This window comes from Gobius niger (assembly GCF_951799975.1).
Source record: "Gobius niger genome assembly, chromosome: 5".
Classification (NCBI taxonomy): Eukaryota; Metazoa; Chordata; class Actinopteri; order Gobiiformes; family Gobiidae; genus Gobius; species Gobius niger.
In genome coordinates this window covers 16962024-16976737 of record NC_136856.1, presented here as the reverse complement: position 1 = coordinate 16976737, position 14714 = coordinate 16962024, and the positions used below count along the sequence as shown (strand labels likewise).

Below are 14714 nucleotides of genomic sequence, written 5' to 3'. Positions count from 1 at the left end.
ATGACAACAATAACTATGCATATGAATGAAAACATTTTCACATTAAAGGAAAAAGTCTGGCCAACTCTGAGAAATGGGCAGCAGCATAATCAACATTATAGATGTGTCGAAAATATCTGAAGCTGCTGGCATCAAAAGAAGCTGCAACAGACCAGACATAATGTCCGTGAGGAAGATTTCAGAGTCAAAGAAAATGATCAAAGAGCGGGGCAGAGGTCCTGAGCAGCGAACAGCCCAAATCACTGAGGTTAAATTATTTCCGTCACACTTCCCACTGTGTTATGAAAATTTCATGTTAAGTTTTTAAACAACCAATTAGACGTTTGTACAGCAGCAGGCAAACGTATGTGAATCCACACAGTTTGTAGATCAAACTAATAACAATGATATGCCCTGGTCTTAAAGGGACTATACAGAGTTTAAAAATGGGAAAATTATCAAATTTTCTCCCCCTAAATGTTCCAACAATGTCCTAATGTGTAGAATGAGCCCAGACCTGCTCACCACAACTGCCTCTAAAATCCTGCACTGTCACTCAAAAAAGTGTCACTTCGGTCCGAATTGCCATCATGCACGGGCTTAATATAGAAGGTGCAGTTACACGTATGACCTGAGGTGGCAGTAATGAGTATAAAATGGCTAACTTGCACCTAGCCCCTTTAAATACAGCTTTTTGATTGACTCAACAATCTGCGCAATCAGCCCCCGCTGGCCCCCACCAAACACTCATATACGCCCCACATTCATACATCTTATTAGCTCAGCACCAATACACAAATCCCTTCTATTTCAGATGCTGCAGTCTGTCTGGACAGTGCAGAGCAGGAGGTAAAAACAAGGAGAAGGACTTACTGAGTCTGGGTCACTGATGGACACTTGCTCAGAAAAGCGCACTTTGGGTGGGTTGGTTCGCAGACGAGCCTTTTTGGCTGCACTTATGAAGGCAGACTTAGGTGACTGAGGAAGGAGAGAGAACCCTTGAGTCAGCTTGTGAAAACATAAATGAGAGAAATGGCTCTATGACTGCCAAGAAGATCTGTTTTAGAACAGCTAATGCAGCTGCACTGCGACAACTATTAATCTTATAACATGGCATGCTCACAACTGCTGAATTTTCGATTTTTTACATCTTGGGTCAAGATTAAAATTCATGGAGATTAAAAGATGAGTTTAAAATGATCACATTACTTCAGCTTGCTTGGCAATAAAATTTACGTTTTCACTCTTCTGTCACGGCGGATGCATACAAATTTCCAGTATTTAATGTTAAGTCCTGTTTTGCCCACACACAGGCCCGGGAGCATAAGGCTATCTGATGGAGGGGGCGCCAAATTAAGCTTTAATTGTTTAACACCCATGAGTTCCAACATTGTCAACTTTTGGAATTAACTTTTAAACAGAAGGTGTTAGATAGTTGTAGTCTTTTGTGTCGGAAACCAGAGATATCACACTTTTCCATAAAAACAGCCACAAAATCTATCAAAAATATAGCCTATAATGTCATTTAAATCAATATATTTGAGAACATTTTTTGTCCATGTCTGCAAATAATCATAAAAAAAAACACACGCAAGTATAAATGCTATGAAGGTATTTAAAGTAGATGATTATTTAAAAAGTATGTAATTACTATTTTTTGCCTATTGGACACCATATTGGTTACGGGGTTACTGGGTCTATCAACGGTTCATCTCAGAATACATTTCTACAGTGTGAAAAGGCACACACTTTATAAACACACATCACAAATTAAATTGCATAACGTGAAATAGAAGTGGTAACAGAAAGAGAAACTGCATGTTCTTACCTGATGGGGCTGGAGCACAGTGAGAACGATAGTGTCTTTACAGCATCTGTGGAAGGACACAGCGGAGTGTGTTAGGTAATAACATGGGCACAGAGACTGTATTTGGAGAGCTTCTTCAGTTTTATCTGCCATTTCTCACGGGCCTTCAGCAACTAAAGACTCATCCCAGGTTTCAATGTGTTGCACAACCAGCAAAAAAACAGCTTGGTCCATGATCTCCCATTTTACTCGTGCTGCACTCTCCCTGTCCCAGCGCCTGTCCCCCGTCCTATGTGTCCCTCCCTCTTGGGACAGTAAAGGATGTTACCTTACAAGGTCTATGACTCTCTCTCGCGGCGCGTCGCTCACCGTCTCTTCGTTAATGGTCAAGATCTGATCTCCAGGGAGAAGCTTGCCAAAGGAAGGGCCGTCTACAGACACAGACTCTTTTTAGTACCGACATACAGCACTTACAGGCATTTCTCCTCTGTATGCACAGCACACACTCACCAGCAGAGACGGAGCGTACAATGACAGGTCTCTGGCTGCCTGCGATGAAGCCGAAGCCCTCTGTGAGGTGTCTCTTGATAGTAACCTGTCGAGCTGCAGGGGGACTTAGGGTGCCACTGTCCATACCATCTTGGCCCTCCTCTAACATTACACAGCTGCAATGAAGACACACCACATTATGTAATCTCCTAACCTGGTTTTGCCATACCGTCGGACACGTTGCGTTTCGTACAGAGGGTCTGGATCTTCACAACTGAGCTCCGTTATCAGGTGGGAGGGGTGAACTCCTTTGAAACAATTGGATCTGATTTTCGCTAGCGTTTGGTCCTGACGTAGCCTATTTAATGTTCCCGAGTGTGTGAAGCAAGCTATCATAACTCTTGGGAGCATTCATTGCCTATTCCAAGGCTTCAATTTTAATTTCTGGATATTTGGGAGCCGAGCCAGAACGGATTGAAGAGCTTCTATTACATTCGTATCCGCCGCCATTGCCAAACTACAACCAGCAAATGCGGCGCAAATGCTTGACGTCACCTACAACACCCGCCTCCCCCGCTCGCTGAATGGTAGGTAGAAATTCAACCGATGTAACACGGCCACTGGGATCAGACTCAGACGTACATGTAGGGAAATGATAATTGAACGGAGTTTCTGGATGGCTAAGGCCAGGCTAGTAATCTCCTAATAACATCTCTCTTTCAAACTGAAATAAATTATGTCTGATCAACACTTCATCTGGATTATGTTTTAGTCCCTGAACATGTAATTGTAATCCTCAGGGATTAGTTCCTTAGCCTATAACTTGGTCTAGAAATTAAGATGTAATTTATAATGTGACTGACTAAGCGGGCGCACGATCAGACCGACTCCTACAGAAAAAAAATGATTGCAGTCTTTGTTTTTGGCTTTTTTAAATAAAAAAATAACTAAATAATTATAATTCAAAGGACATTCAAAGACGCTTTACATTGCATTATTCATTCACTCCACACTTGGTGGTGGTACTTGGAGGGAGACCGTTTGGGAACACCGGGAAGCCTGGGTTGTCAGTGAGTGGTCTGACAGGATCAGGCATTGCAAAGGCGGTATGGCCTCAAAAAATATGAATTTCCTTCTGTCATTTGCTAGTGACAACATTTGATGATGATGATGATGCATCGGTTTTATATAGCGCTTTTCTGGACACTCAAAGACGCTTTACATTGCACTATTCATTCACTCCATACTTGGTGGTGGTAAGCTACTATTGTAGCCACAGCTGCCCTGGGGTAGACTGACGGAAGCGAGGCAACCAGTCTGCGCCATCGGCCCCTCCGACCACCACCACTCACTCACTCACTCACTCACTCACTCACTCACTCACTCACTCACTCACTCACTACATTCGCTAGGCTTCCTGGTGTTCTCGGTCTCCCATCCAAGTACCGACCAGGCCCTTCCTTGCTTAGCTTCCAAGGTCTGACGGGATTGGGCAGAGCGAAGGCGGTAAGGCCACAAATTTGATGCCAGTATTAAGATTCCAGGCCCAAATAAATAGCTTGATTAGTTTTGAAAAATAAATAAATATTTGTGAACATGTAACAAGTAAAGAGCATTTAAAATGCTGGTACAAACCTGTCATTTGCATGTGTGTGTCCATCCCGGACCGTTGCCATCCCCTGAGAGGAGGGAGCAGCATGGAACAGGGTTGCACTGCAAGAACGATTCTCGTTGTAGCAGTCATTCACCTGGATGGGCATAAAGCACAGGCATTTTTAAAATGCTAGCGGCACAGTAGTAAAATACACTCGCTTTGACCCACACAGTCACTTTTGCAGATGCCATAAGTGGGAGGCATCATACTGAAAGAGCGAGTGTGAGTTGATGTGGGCTTTTGTTATGAAGGGAAATGTGTCCAACCGATTGTGTGAATCGTGAGCAGCGTTCTTTTATTTAACCATGCTTGTAATTGAAAAATGACTAACAATTTGGATGTACGTCATAGACGGGCTTAAAAACCAAACTAAACAGCCAACAACCCTTCATTACTATGCAGCGTTACACTGTCAAAAGCAAACACCTTTCTGAGCTAAAGCAACAGCCACTGAGAGAGATATAAGTCAATAGAGCGGATTCATATGGAGGCGACCTGTCGTCTGTGATAACAGTGGCTCATTTATAATTCCACTGATGCTCTGCTGATCCCAACCTTGTGTCATGTCATTAGATAGAGGTTTGATGCATCGTAAATTGGCTCTACCTTAAGCTTCCAAAAGTCCCTGCACTGAATTTTAATCACAACAATTATTTTAAAACACTGCTCTGGAGAAAAAACAACAGCATTCAATATTCAAGGGACTCACGAAGCATCACCTGTTGAAGATGAAGGCGCACAGAGGTGACAAATGATGAGGCAACAGATGTTTGGCAAAATATTTTAGATCTTAATATGAGAATCATCACTGACTACTTTGATGATGGATTTTTTCCCCTCTGTTTTGGTTCATTCAGATGTCCCCGAGCCTTTATCTACACTCCATCTGTCAGCCTCTCTACAGAAGGACACTAATGTGGTTGGATGTTGAAGGAGTGGCCCGTGACCAGGCATTTAGCAGGTTGATGTGAATTGAAGCTGTCAGTATCTCCATCGCTCTCCTTCAGGGCAAAGACGCAGAAAAGTGTGGCATCCTCGAAGATACGGTAGAAACATCTTGCATAATGCACACCGGCTGACATGGGTAAATCATCAAGTACGGAAGTAAGATTTACAATACAAACATACCATCAGCACAGAATCACAACACAACACGTAGCATGTTCTATTACAAGTTACTTTGATTTCCGATAGCCATGAAGGCGGTGAAAGAAACTGAAGCAGTGAGTAATTCCTGAAGGCACCATTGAGCATCTCCATGTTTGCAAAGTTAAACAGGCTCTGAGCAGTGGGGGTGCCCTTTGCACTGAGTACTGAAGAAGCCCCCCCCCAAGGGCATCAGCAGGCTCGGACGTTACTATGGTTACGAGAGGTAGAACCTCGTCCTGGGTCTGAACGCGTCTTGGTAGGTGCATGAGGGAGATGAGGCCATATTGGACAGATGCCAATATTTCTCTTGGACAGTGGGGGTGGGGGGAGATACACAATTGCCTGTGTGAGTCTAAGCAGCCCCCAGAGCAGGTTGCTTCTGACAATGACATTTGGACTTGACTGACATGATTTGCATTGTAATGAGTTTACCACCCGTTGCCAACTGGCGCTAATTAGACCGTTTTGATGAATCTGTAATTACACGTAAATAGATTCCAGTTTCGTAGTTTGATTTCGTATTGAAGCAACGGCTCTGAGTAAAAGCAACACCGCTGTCCTCCCGTCACTCTACAGCCCAAACGCAAGTCGCTGCTGTTAATGGCTGTTTCTCTGTGGATGTAACTCTTCCTGTGTCTCTGCGGGACCCACGTGTTTTCAGATCTTGAGCCAGGTTTGGTCTGGACCACCTAGATGGAGCATGTTTTGGAGAAAAGGAAGGAAAAAAACACACCAAGCAAGGATCTCTAGCAAGAAAAATACAAGAAAAAAATATAAACTGCTGACTTTTGTTTGTACTAATCTCTTATTGTATATACTAATGAGCTGAACTCTCTCCCTTCACTCCAGCCCCTCAAAGTCACTGACCTCTAACCCCTGTAACCTCTAACCCGCGCCTGAACTGAGTGCATTTTTTTCCAGTTCGGTTTTACCCAAATCTTTAAGAGACTAGATTAGTTGGCCAGTTTATACTCACTACTGCCACCTCAGGTCATGCGTGTAACTGCACCTTCTGTATTAGGGATATTTTCAGGATTTTTGACATAGGGACCTCATTTCCTAATTATCCAGAGTGTTGCTGATTTCTGGAGATATTTTTTTGTAATTCATGCAGTTATATATTTGAAGAGTCGAGTGGCGCTAGGCTAGTGCAAGGCTAGCACATTTCTACGGTAACAGCTAGCCTGCATTAAAAACAGTCTGACACACTCCAGCGACACTCTGGATAACTAGGAAATGAGGCCATATGTCAAAAATCCTGAAATATCCCTTTAAGCTCGTGCATGACGGAAATTCTGACCCGAAGTAACAACTTTTGAGTGACAGGGCAGGATTTTAGAGGCAGTTGTGGTGAACAGATCTGAGCTCATTCTACACATTAGGACGTGGCTTTAACATGTAGGGGGAGGAAAATACATAATTTTGACATTTTTAAACTCTGTATAGTACCTTTAAAGCTTCTGGAGAGCTCATTTGAAAGCTAAGACCTACAAAAGTGATGGTAACTTTGTTGTCTGTTTTTGTGTCACTTTTTCATTGCTTTTTTCATTGCTTTTTCTATTGTTTTCATCATGATTTTGTGTTACTTTTTTGTGCCTTTTTTTTTGTCATGTTTTCGTCTTGTTTTTTTCCCTTTGTTTGGGCATATTTCTATCCTCGCTATTTTGATGCTTTTTTCAGCCTTTAGGTTTTGGGTAAAGCCAAACTGGAGAAAACGTGCTTGGTTCAAGCGGGGGTCAAGACATGAAACAAATGTATTCATCATCCATAAGCGAATCATATGTAATGCTTCTTTTTGCAGCTGAAATCATAGCACACAACTCCGTGACTCATTTCTAGTCAACGCTCTGTTAGAGGCTGGTTCAAGCGATGTGTGAATGTGCAACAAGTTGAAAAATATGCTCATCTAATTGTTCATTCCTAGATTGGACACATGGCTGTATCACTGTCCACCGAAGGGACAGTCTGAGCAAAGCGTTTCTCACACACAGTCATGGTCGGTGCGGGTTTTATTACAGACCCCTGCGGAATTACAGAGAGACAAAAGGATCCCACTGATTCTTATTAAAACCCCTGATAGCCCAGGAGGAAATTTGCCACGAGGAAAGGCAAATTAGTCTGAGAGGTAAATAATAAAAGCTGCTGTGGGAAGTTTGGATACAAGAATTCAGGCTGGGGGCAATATTTGAGAGTCGATTTAAGGACTAAAGCTCCAATTTTGCAGTAGGCACTTTTATTTTTAAGGATATTTTAAAGTGAATGAGGAAATGTGCGTCAGGTTTGCAATAATAACGTCCCGCTAAGCCTGTTACATGGTGCTTTCGAACCCCGCAGGTACCACACACATCAACAAAATCAGCATAATCTGTGCGTTGTGATGTTAACATCTTTGTAGAGGTACAGTAAGCATTTATATATCTAAATGCAGGTCAAGCTGGGTTAAATACGATGATAATGTACTACGAATGTATTCTGGATGACTATTAACATAACATATAGAAAATATTCATGCATCCAGTGTAAGTGAACACTGCAACAACGTGCTCTGAGCAACATTATTTATTGTTAATTAGTTCAGGCTATTCCCATAAGCATGAGTTGCATCTTAGGCCCTCAGTGTAGATGCTTAATTACGGCTTAATAGGAATTAAAGAGACTATTCCAGTGACAATTACTCCAGTACTTCCACATGACTCTGAATTATGTGCATACTAAACACGCCTAAGGATTTCTCCCTTACTTTGCTTTAGCACTAATTGTTAATTAACGGTGTCTGGCTAATGGCTGAATTAAACCTATAAATTGGAATTAAGCCTCCGACAGGCGATTTTTGGGTTTGGGATTTAGTTGGTGTGCGTAAATCAAAACTTTTAATAAACTGGACAAATCATTTAACTGGAGCATTATTATTTCACTACAGTGACAGGAGATTGATTGAAACAAAAGCACATTAACTTTCTTCAGATGTGGATGTATGATTCATTGTCTCTGAGACGGCGCAGCGAGCCGGATCTGTCACTCAAATTTAGAAATCAAGGACATTTTCTTGAAACTGCCAATATTTTTGGTTTTCAAAACAGAAAGTGTCTCAGTTCGATGTGAATGAAAGACATTTTTGAAAGTAGCAAAGCCTGAAATGGCTGAGAGGAGGCCACGTCCTAATGAATGGGATTCAGTTTGCCTTTGTTATTTTTACTGTATTTACCAATCCCCAAGTTGCTTTACTCAGAAAGCGGCAATTACAGTTTTGTTTTCCAAAAGATTTGACTGGGAATAGAACCAGAGCAAATTGTAGACTATGACATTGAACGCTTTTAAAACAGCACTCTATTCAATTTGTTAGCTAGCTCTGCTCAAAAAGCAAATCATACTTCAGACAGTAAGTGCCATCACACACAATTAGATATGCAATCCATCTTGGCCTTATCGACATACTGCAGTTCAGTGGCAGAAAAATGTTGATAGTCCTGAACTGTGGTAGTGAGCATGGCTTATCTTGACTCTGTAACCATATGGATAAAAGCACAAGATACAGCTTAATCAAGAAAAAAAATGTTTACTGAAGAAATAATTGTACCTTATTTTTTTATATATATATTTTCCAGTTCCTTAGAGAGTTCCACAATAAAAGCAAGTAGAATAAAGTGTCCAGTTACTGTATTTGAATAGAAAACCCGACAGAGCCCTGTGCCATTGGTATTCAGAAATATCCCATCAGTCTTGAGTTCACACTGGCAGCATGTATCATGTAACAAATCCTAGAGTCTGAAAAAATCCTGTTAGGATTATGACGGAGTCAACGGTGTAATCTCCCCAGTGTGCTGTGAAAGTAGCTTTTTTGGACAAAGGCTGGCTGCTAAACTGTTATGTGGGGCTCTCTGAAAGTTGAATGAAAGTTATTGACATCTGTTTTCTGTAAGCTAAACTTCATATATGGATATTTATACATTTGCAGTTGGTGAAAATGGGTTTTCAGTGTGATAGAAACTCTTTTGCACAAAGACAGCCAATCAAACGATGCCATCGGCGCCGGGCCTAATCATCTCCTCTCTGTAAATGTGCTCGTGTCTGGACGTAGCTTCCGGGAAGCATTCAATTTCAGTCCGAAAAGAGACAGGTCAAAGTGAGCAGCGGCCTTTCTTACTGATAAAACCTTTATTGTTTCTGCCATTTACTTGACCTTAATGAAATGGGCCCTTGAACAGAAACTGGAGGTAACGTACATTACGTATCTGTCTTTTTAAATGCCACATCCTGGTCCATATATTTGTAAAAGTGAACAGGCTGTTATATATTACAGTGTACATGTCTATAAGCAGCATGACACCAAAGTTTAGCTTGTGTCATAAATGCTCATCAGCAGGTACGTTCACTGGGAGGACAGAGCTCCATTAAACATCCCTTATTTTTAAACAATTTCATATAATGATGGAAAATTGGATGAGTTCAGGTGTGTTCATAATATAAATTAATGTTAACATAAAAAAAATCTACTTGCGCTAAAATTAATATCATAACGTGCCATTTCTGCAAGCACACACTTCTAGCAGTTTTACGCTCTTGGGGCATGACCCATGTTGCTTCGAAGGACCACTACGGACCACACTCTACAGTGATTACAACCACCTAGCTCTGCGACGAGGTGCCCCCTGATATGGACAGACAGCTGCACTATAGCACAACCTGGCATCAGAAACAATTTAAGCTATTTTAAAGGATAGATATTGTCAGTGACTTTTCAAATATTCTACGCAGAGACATGGAGCACACACTCGTCACATCACGGGTAACCAGCATCCAGAAGTACACACGCAGTCAATCTTTATATCCTAAGTCTGGTGTCATTGCAACAAAATATGGAACGAGTAGGACCTTGGTAATTGAAATGAAGTATAAAAACTGCACGATCAATATCAAACTGTAAATGATCAACATACTGCATAAGTCAGAGGCCTCCAACTGTTTCGACCCTGTGAGCTATTTTGACAAAACAAAAATGTCTAGGAACTTTACGGAAATGTAACTTTGCAACTTGGAATGACTCTGAAGAACTGTCTTGTTATGGCAAGAGACAGGATGAGATGGAGATGCCTAGTCGATTTGGTCACCAGGGGTCGGAGTCGACCTGATGGATGAAGAAGAAGAACTTTGCAACTTAAGCGGACTTGTCACAGCGTAGACAAATAATGCAAGCTGGCGAGCTACTTGGTGAGGGCTTGAGAGCTGTTGGAGATTTTCAACTATTTCTGATGAAAAAATGTTGTGAAGTCTTGTCCTTGGCCTTATTTCAGTTTGTGTCATTCATGTAAATTGACTGTTATCCACATGTCTCTGGTATGAGCCCTTTAGGTTATCCTTCTTCACACAGTGTCTACACGCAGAGTCTGCGATTGTCGCCGGCACTCCTTGAAATAAAGCTGCAGCTGTTTATTCTGCCAGTCCACTGCCGTCTGGTGCCCTTACTGCCAGCATGCTTAAACTCTCCCTCTTCTGTGCACATAAATGCTGTCCCAGTTTGACCAGATGGCATCCATTTAGTAAAACGCTGAGTAGTTTCTTCCTTCACTTCCAGACGTATTGCCCACCTCGACTGTCCCTGTCTTTTCCTGTTAATCTTTGCCCGCTCCTTCTGTCAGTGTTGGTCTGACGCCGCCCAGTCTCTCCCAAACAGCCAGCGTTCACGGCCCCTTTTGAAAAGAATTGTTGCCGTAGGTGAAGGCGACAGCTGGAGAGGTGATTGATGCGGCGAGAATAGAGGACGTCAGACCTTCAGGCTGTAGCGCTTTGTGCCAAGTGTCTCCTGATTTTGGTCTTTGTCCGATGCTCCTTTGTGCCCAAAATAAAATGTTATTATCAGTGTTAAAAGAGCAATTCTAAGAAGATCCTTTTACTAGATAGGGCCACAAGGTGGCCAGTCCTAAATGATTGTTGTGTCAGGAAACAAAATCAGTAAACTGTTCGTACAAAACACAATATGCCAAATCCTGTGCACAACAAGAAGGCCAATCCTTTGCTATGTAGCAATGTCAGAAGTGTTGCTAAGACCCAAACAGTTACTGGCAAATAGTAAACAAGCCATCATTACCCCCAGGATTAATCCTATTTACGAGTGCCTGCATAAGATGAGTATGTTTAAAGTCAAAGCTCTTCTTCTTCTTGGAGTCTGGGGGTTTGTAGGATGTTTAAGGGCTTACAGGGTTATCCAGGGAAACCAGCAGAGTAAATAAGTTCATAAATTTATTAGTTTTGGTCTATACTACAGTTGGCCAAAAACTCAAGAACAGTGCCATGCACGTGATGCTGTGGCAACACCGGAGGCAAAAGATAGAACAGGAAAAAAAAAAATGGACGTTTCACCTGCATTTCAGGCCATTCTTTTCATATGCAACTACATACCTTCTAAGGTTGGGATAAAACCGCAAACCTAACACAAACTGTGGACCAGAGGTTTGTTTTTGTTGCTTTACACTGGTGTCTCCTTTGTACCAAAATAAAGAAGCTTCCAGAAAACGCTGTGGACTGGTATGACTTTTGCTCAAAGACACAGCAATACGGCATGTCATTTCAAATCCCTTCCCAGATCCCATTACGCTCCAAATACAGATGAAAAACACACTCCTATCTTTTTAGATATCAGTTCAGCGAGGGCCTAACTTTGTAAACACACTGGCGTCTTATTGTCCTCGCTCTCCGTCTGACCGTCCTCCTCAGAGCCATTTTGTCTCAGTTTGCATCTCCACCAAGACAAATGAAGATGAACGATCTCAGACAGCTTTTAGCATGATATATCTTACAATATTATCTGAAGGCTATTAACAGAAATGTCAGCCACCAGTGATTAATTTGCATGTCTTTCTAATAATCAGTTTCGTCTTATAGTGAGATAAGGCGACACTCTTCTCCTGTCTACTCATGGTGTTTTTTCTGCCTTTATAATTGAAATGAGATGACATGGTTGCATAGAGCGAATGTCAAGAAATGCATGTGTGGGCGGTGAATGGCTGGTAATTGAGAGGCTTAGTATATAACATGTTTGAGAATTAAATAACAAAATGCTTGGCCCGGTATCATTTTAATACATATTCATAGAACAGAAGAACACAAAGACCAGCAGAAGATCATGACACACATATGATTAAAAAGCTAACTTCTATAACAGCGACTTGGCACAGGGTAGGCCTATACACTCCGCTGCCGCTCCACCTAATTATTAAAGCCATCAACGCAGCACATGACCTTCACTGATACATGGAAATGAATTTCCCCACCTTGCTTCCTGAAGCAGCGTCTGCACACTGGCTTAACCCCGGCCCTCGCATCTAAAGACAGATCATGTGCTGGCGCTGGGTACGTCGGCGCTCATGGTCAAAGGTTAGAGCCACACTTCTCCGCAGGGACAGTCCCATCTCCGTGTCACATGACTGCATTTGCGTTACTTTATCTGATGTGTCAAAACATGTGCTCCTCGCCTGGCCCCTGTAAAAGCATAATTGGAGAGGTTTTATCTTCAACCCTGGAAATGTCTGTCATTGATATATCAAGAGGCATTGAAAGAGTCAGGCCCTGTGGTCACCCATCCTGCAGACCATGGTTCACACATTGAACTGCATTGTATTAGGTCACAGATAATTACTTGGCACCAGATCCTTAGACAGGCCTTTAAACTGTTTGTTCAATGCAATGTACTCTAGTGAATTTCACTGTAATATATCATGCATTGTTTTCCATTTTCTTGTATCGAATTTATTTGTTTTTCATTTTCTCAAACACGAGATGCTTGGATTGTGGATGCTGTAATTTCCGATAGCATCAGAGTTTCTGCTGCTTCAATATGAGACACATAGAATCTGAATAATGTCCCCACATCTCGTCTTATGATTTAGAATAGAATAAAACTTTATTGCCTGTTCAATGGAGCAGAAATTTGTCTTTCAACACAGCAATTAAGGGAATAGGCCAACGATTTTCCATACTGAGATATGTTACTTACTTGGGCTTAGACGAGTTGATACGTACCTGTCTGGTATTTACGTTTGCGCTCAGTCACGCAAAAAGACCAAAGATGTTGTTAGCATTTAGCCTCGCTTCCTCTCCTTTATGGGGCCAAACGGGGTTGAAGTTAGAAGTGACCAAGCTCTTCCACTTCCACACAGTAATATCGTTGAAGTGCTCCTATGGTGTTATTATGCCTTACAATATACTAAACCTTTTGGTAATACTTTACATTACGGGCCGGTAAGTCCATGGTACTTACAGTGGTAATTACTAGTAATGACAGTGGTACTTATTGTGGCATTAAAAGTGGTAATTACTTGTAATTGGGGATAGGGTTAGGGAGTCACAGAGTTACCACTATATCTCTCATTACTAAGAGATACTGGGGTAACTCTTAGTAATGAAGGTTGTACTTCTATTTACTATGGTACTTACTGGTAATTTCTAGGATTGTGTGACTATAAAGCAACATAAAACAGCATTAGGGAAAACAAGAAGTACAACCTTTATTACTAAACGTTACCACTGTTTCTAGAAGTGCATACCTTGTAATTCTCACTATAGTATCCTTTAAGTACCACAATAAGTACCTACCACTGTAAGTACCACCATAAGCACCACTGCAAGTACCACAATAAGTGCCTAGAAGAACCACTATTATTACTAGTATTTACCACTGTAAGTACCACCATAAGTATCTAGAATTACCACTGTAAGTACCAAGGACTTACCGGCGCGTAATGTAAAGTGTTACTGTTAATTTTGTGTAACTATACTTGGCCTGTGTAACCACTCATGTACTTGTATTTAAATAGAGGAAAGGTGAAAGTACTTGGTCGCTTCCAACTTCACCCCCGTTTGGCCCCATAGAGGAGAGGAGGAGAGGCTAAATGCTAACAAACATCTTTGGTCTTTTTGCGCGACTGAGCGCACGCGTAAAGACCAGACAGTTACTCTGTTGAGGCAATGTTCAGTAGTAGCATTATGTGGTATAGGCAGCATGGCGATGAGTGGTTTGTGCTCTTGATTCACCAGAAGGACCTTGTTGGCCTTTCTGAGTGGAGTTTGGAGTTTTCTCCTTGTCGGTTTTCCTCCAGCTGCTCTATTTTCCCCCATCAACCCAAATGAAGAGGACAATGGACAACAGTCGGCATCTCTGGAATCGCCCATATATGGTCACGTTTTTGAAACTGTTAAGGGGGAAAACAAAGAAAACCTACTTAAACAAATGCAGAATTATTAATATAGTTTTCTACCCAATAAAGATACAAAGACATGGAGAGCATGAACAGCCCATAAATACTAAAATAACGGAGAACATGATGCTCTATGTTAGCATCGTGCTATGCTAACGTTAGCTAGTGCTAGCTGCGACTGTCGTTTTTTTTTGTGGCCTGTAAACATATGTGGTCCACGTTTATAAGCTCCTGTATGATTTATGATGTTCTTATCTCTACATAGCTGTACCACAACTGCACAACACGCAAAGCCTGTCTCAATGTGAAAACAGACCCAGCTGAAGTTGGAGGAGCATCATAAAGTTCAGCTTCAACATGATGAGACTGAAATATGACGGCCAGTGACTGTGAGCAGCGATGGATGGGTCAATAATTTAGGAGTAGGTAGCTATAGGTTAGACAA

The 14714-nt window shown here is 41.8% G+C and overlaps 1 protein-coding gene across 4 annotated transcripts in view; it reads right to left on the bottom strand.

Moving 5' to 3' along the window:
* The window catches only part of frmpd3 (FERM and PDZ domain containing 3), a 63430-nt gene that overhangs the window by 11909 nt on the left and 36807 nt on the right, over positions 1-14714 (bottom strand). For 2 of the 4 annotated variants that reach the window (XM_079556746.1, XM_079556747.1), the window contains exons 3-7: positions 3911-4023; positions 2297-2451; positions 2115-2217; positions 1808-1853; positions 853-957 (exon numbers count right to left, since the gene is read on the bottom strand). In XM_079556746.1, the coding sequence (XP_079412872.1) occupies positions 853-957; positions 1808-1853; positions 2115-2217; positions 2297-2451; positions 3911-3951 (450 nt within the window). In that variant the 5' untranslated portion in view covers positions 3952-4023. Of the gene's footprint in view, positions 1-852; positions 958-1807; positions 1854-2114; positions 2218-2296; positions 2452-3910; positions 4024-14714 lie in introns of those variants that run through there. The other 2 variants (XM_079556749.1, XM_079556748.1) reach the window with 2 other exon arrangements.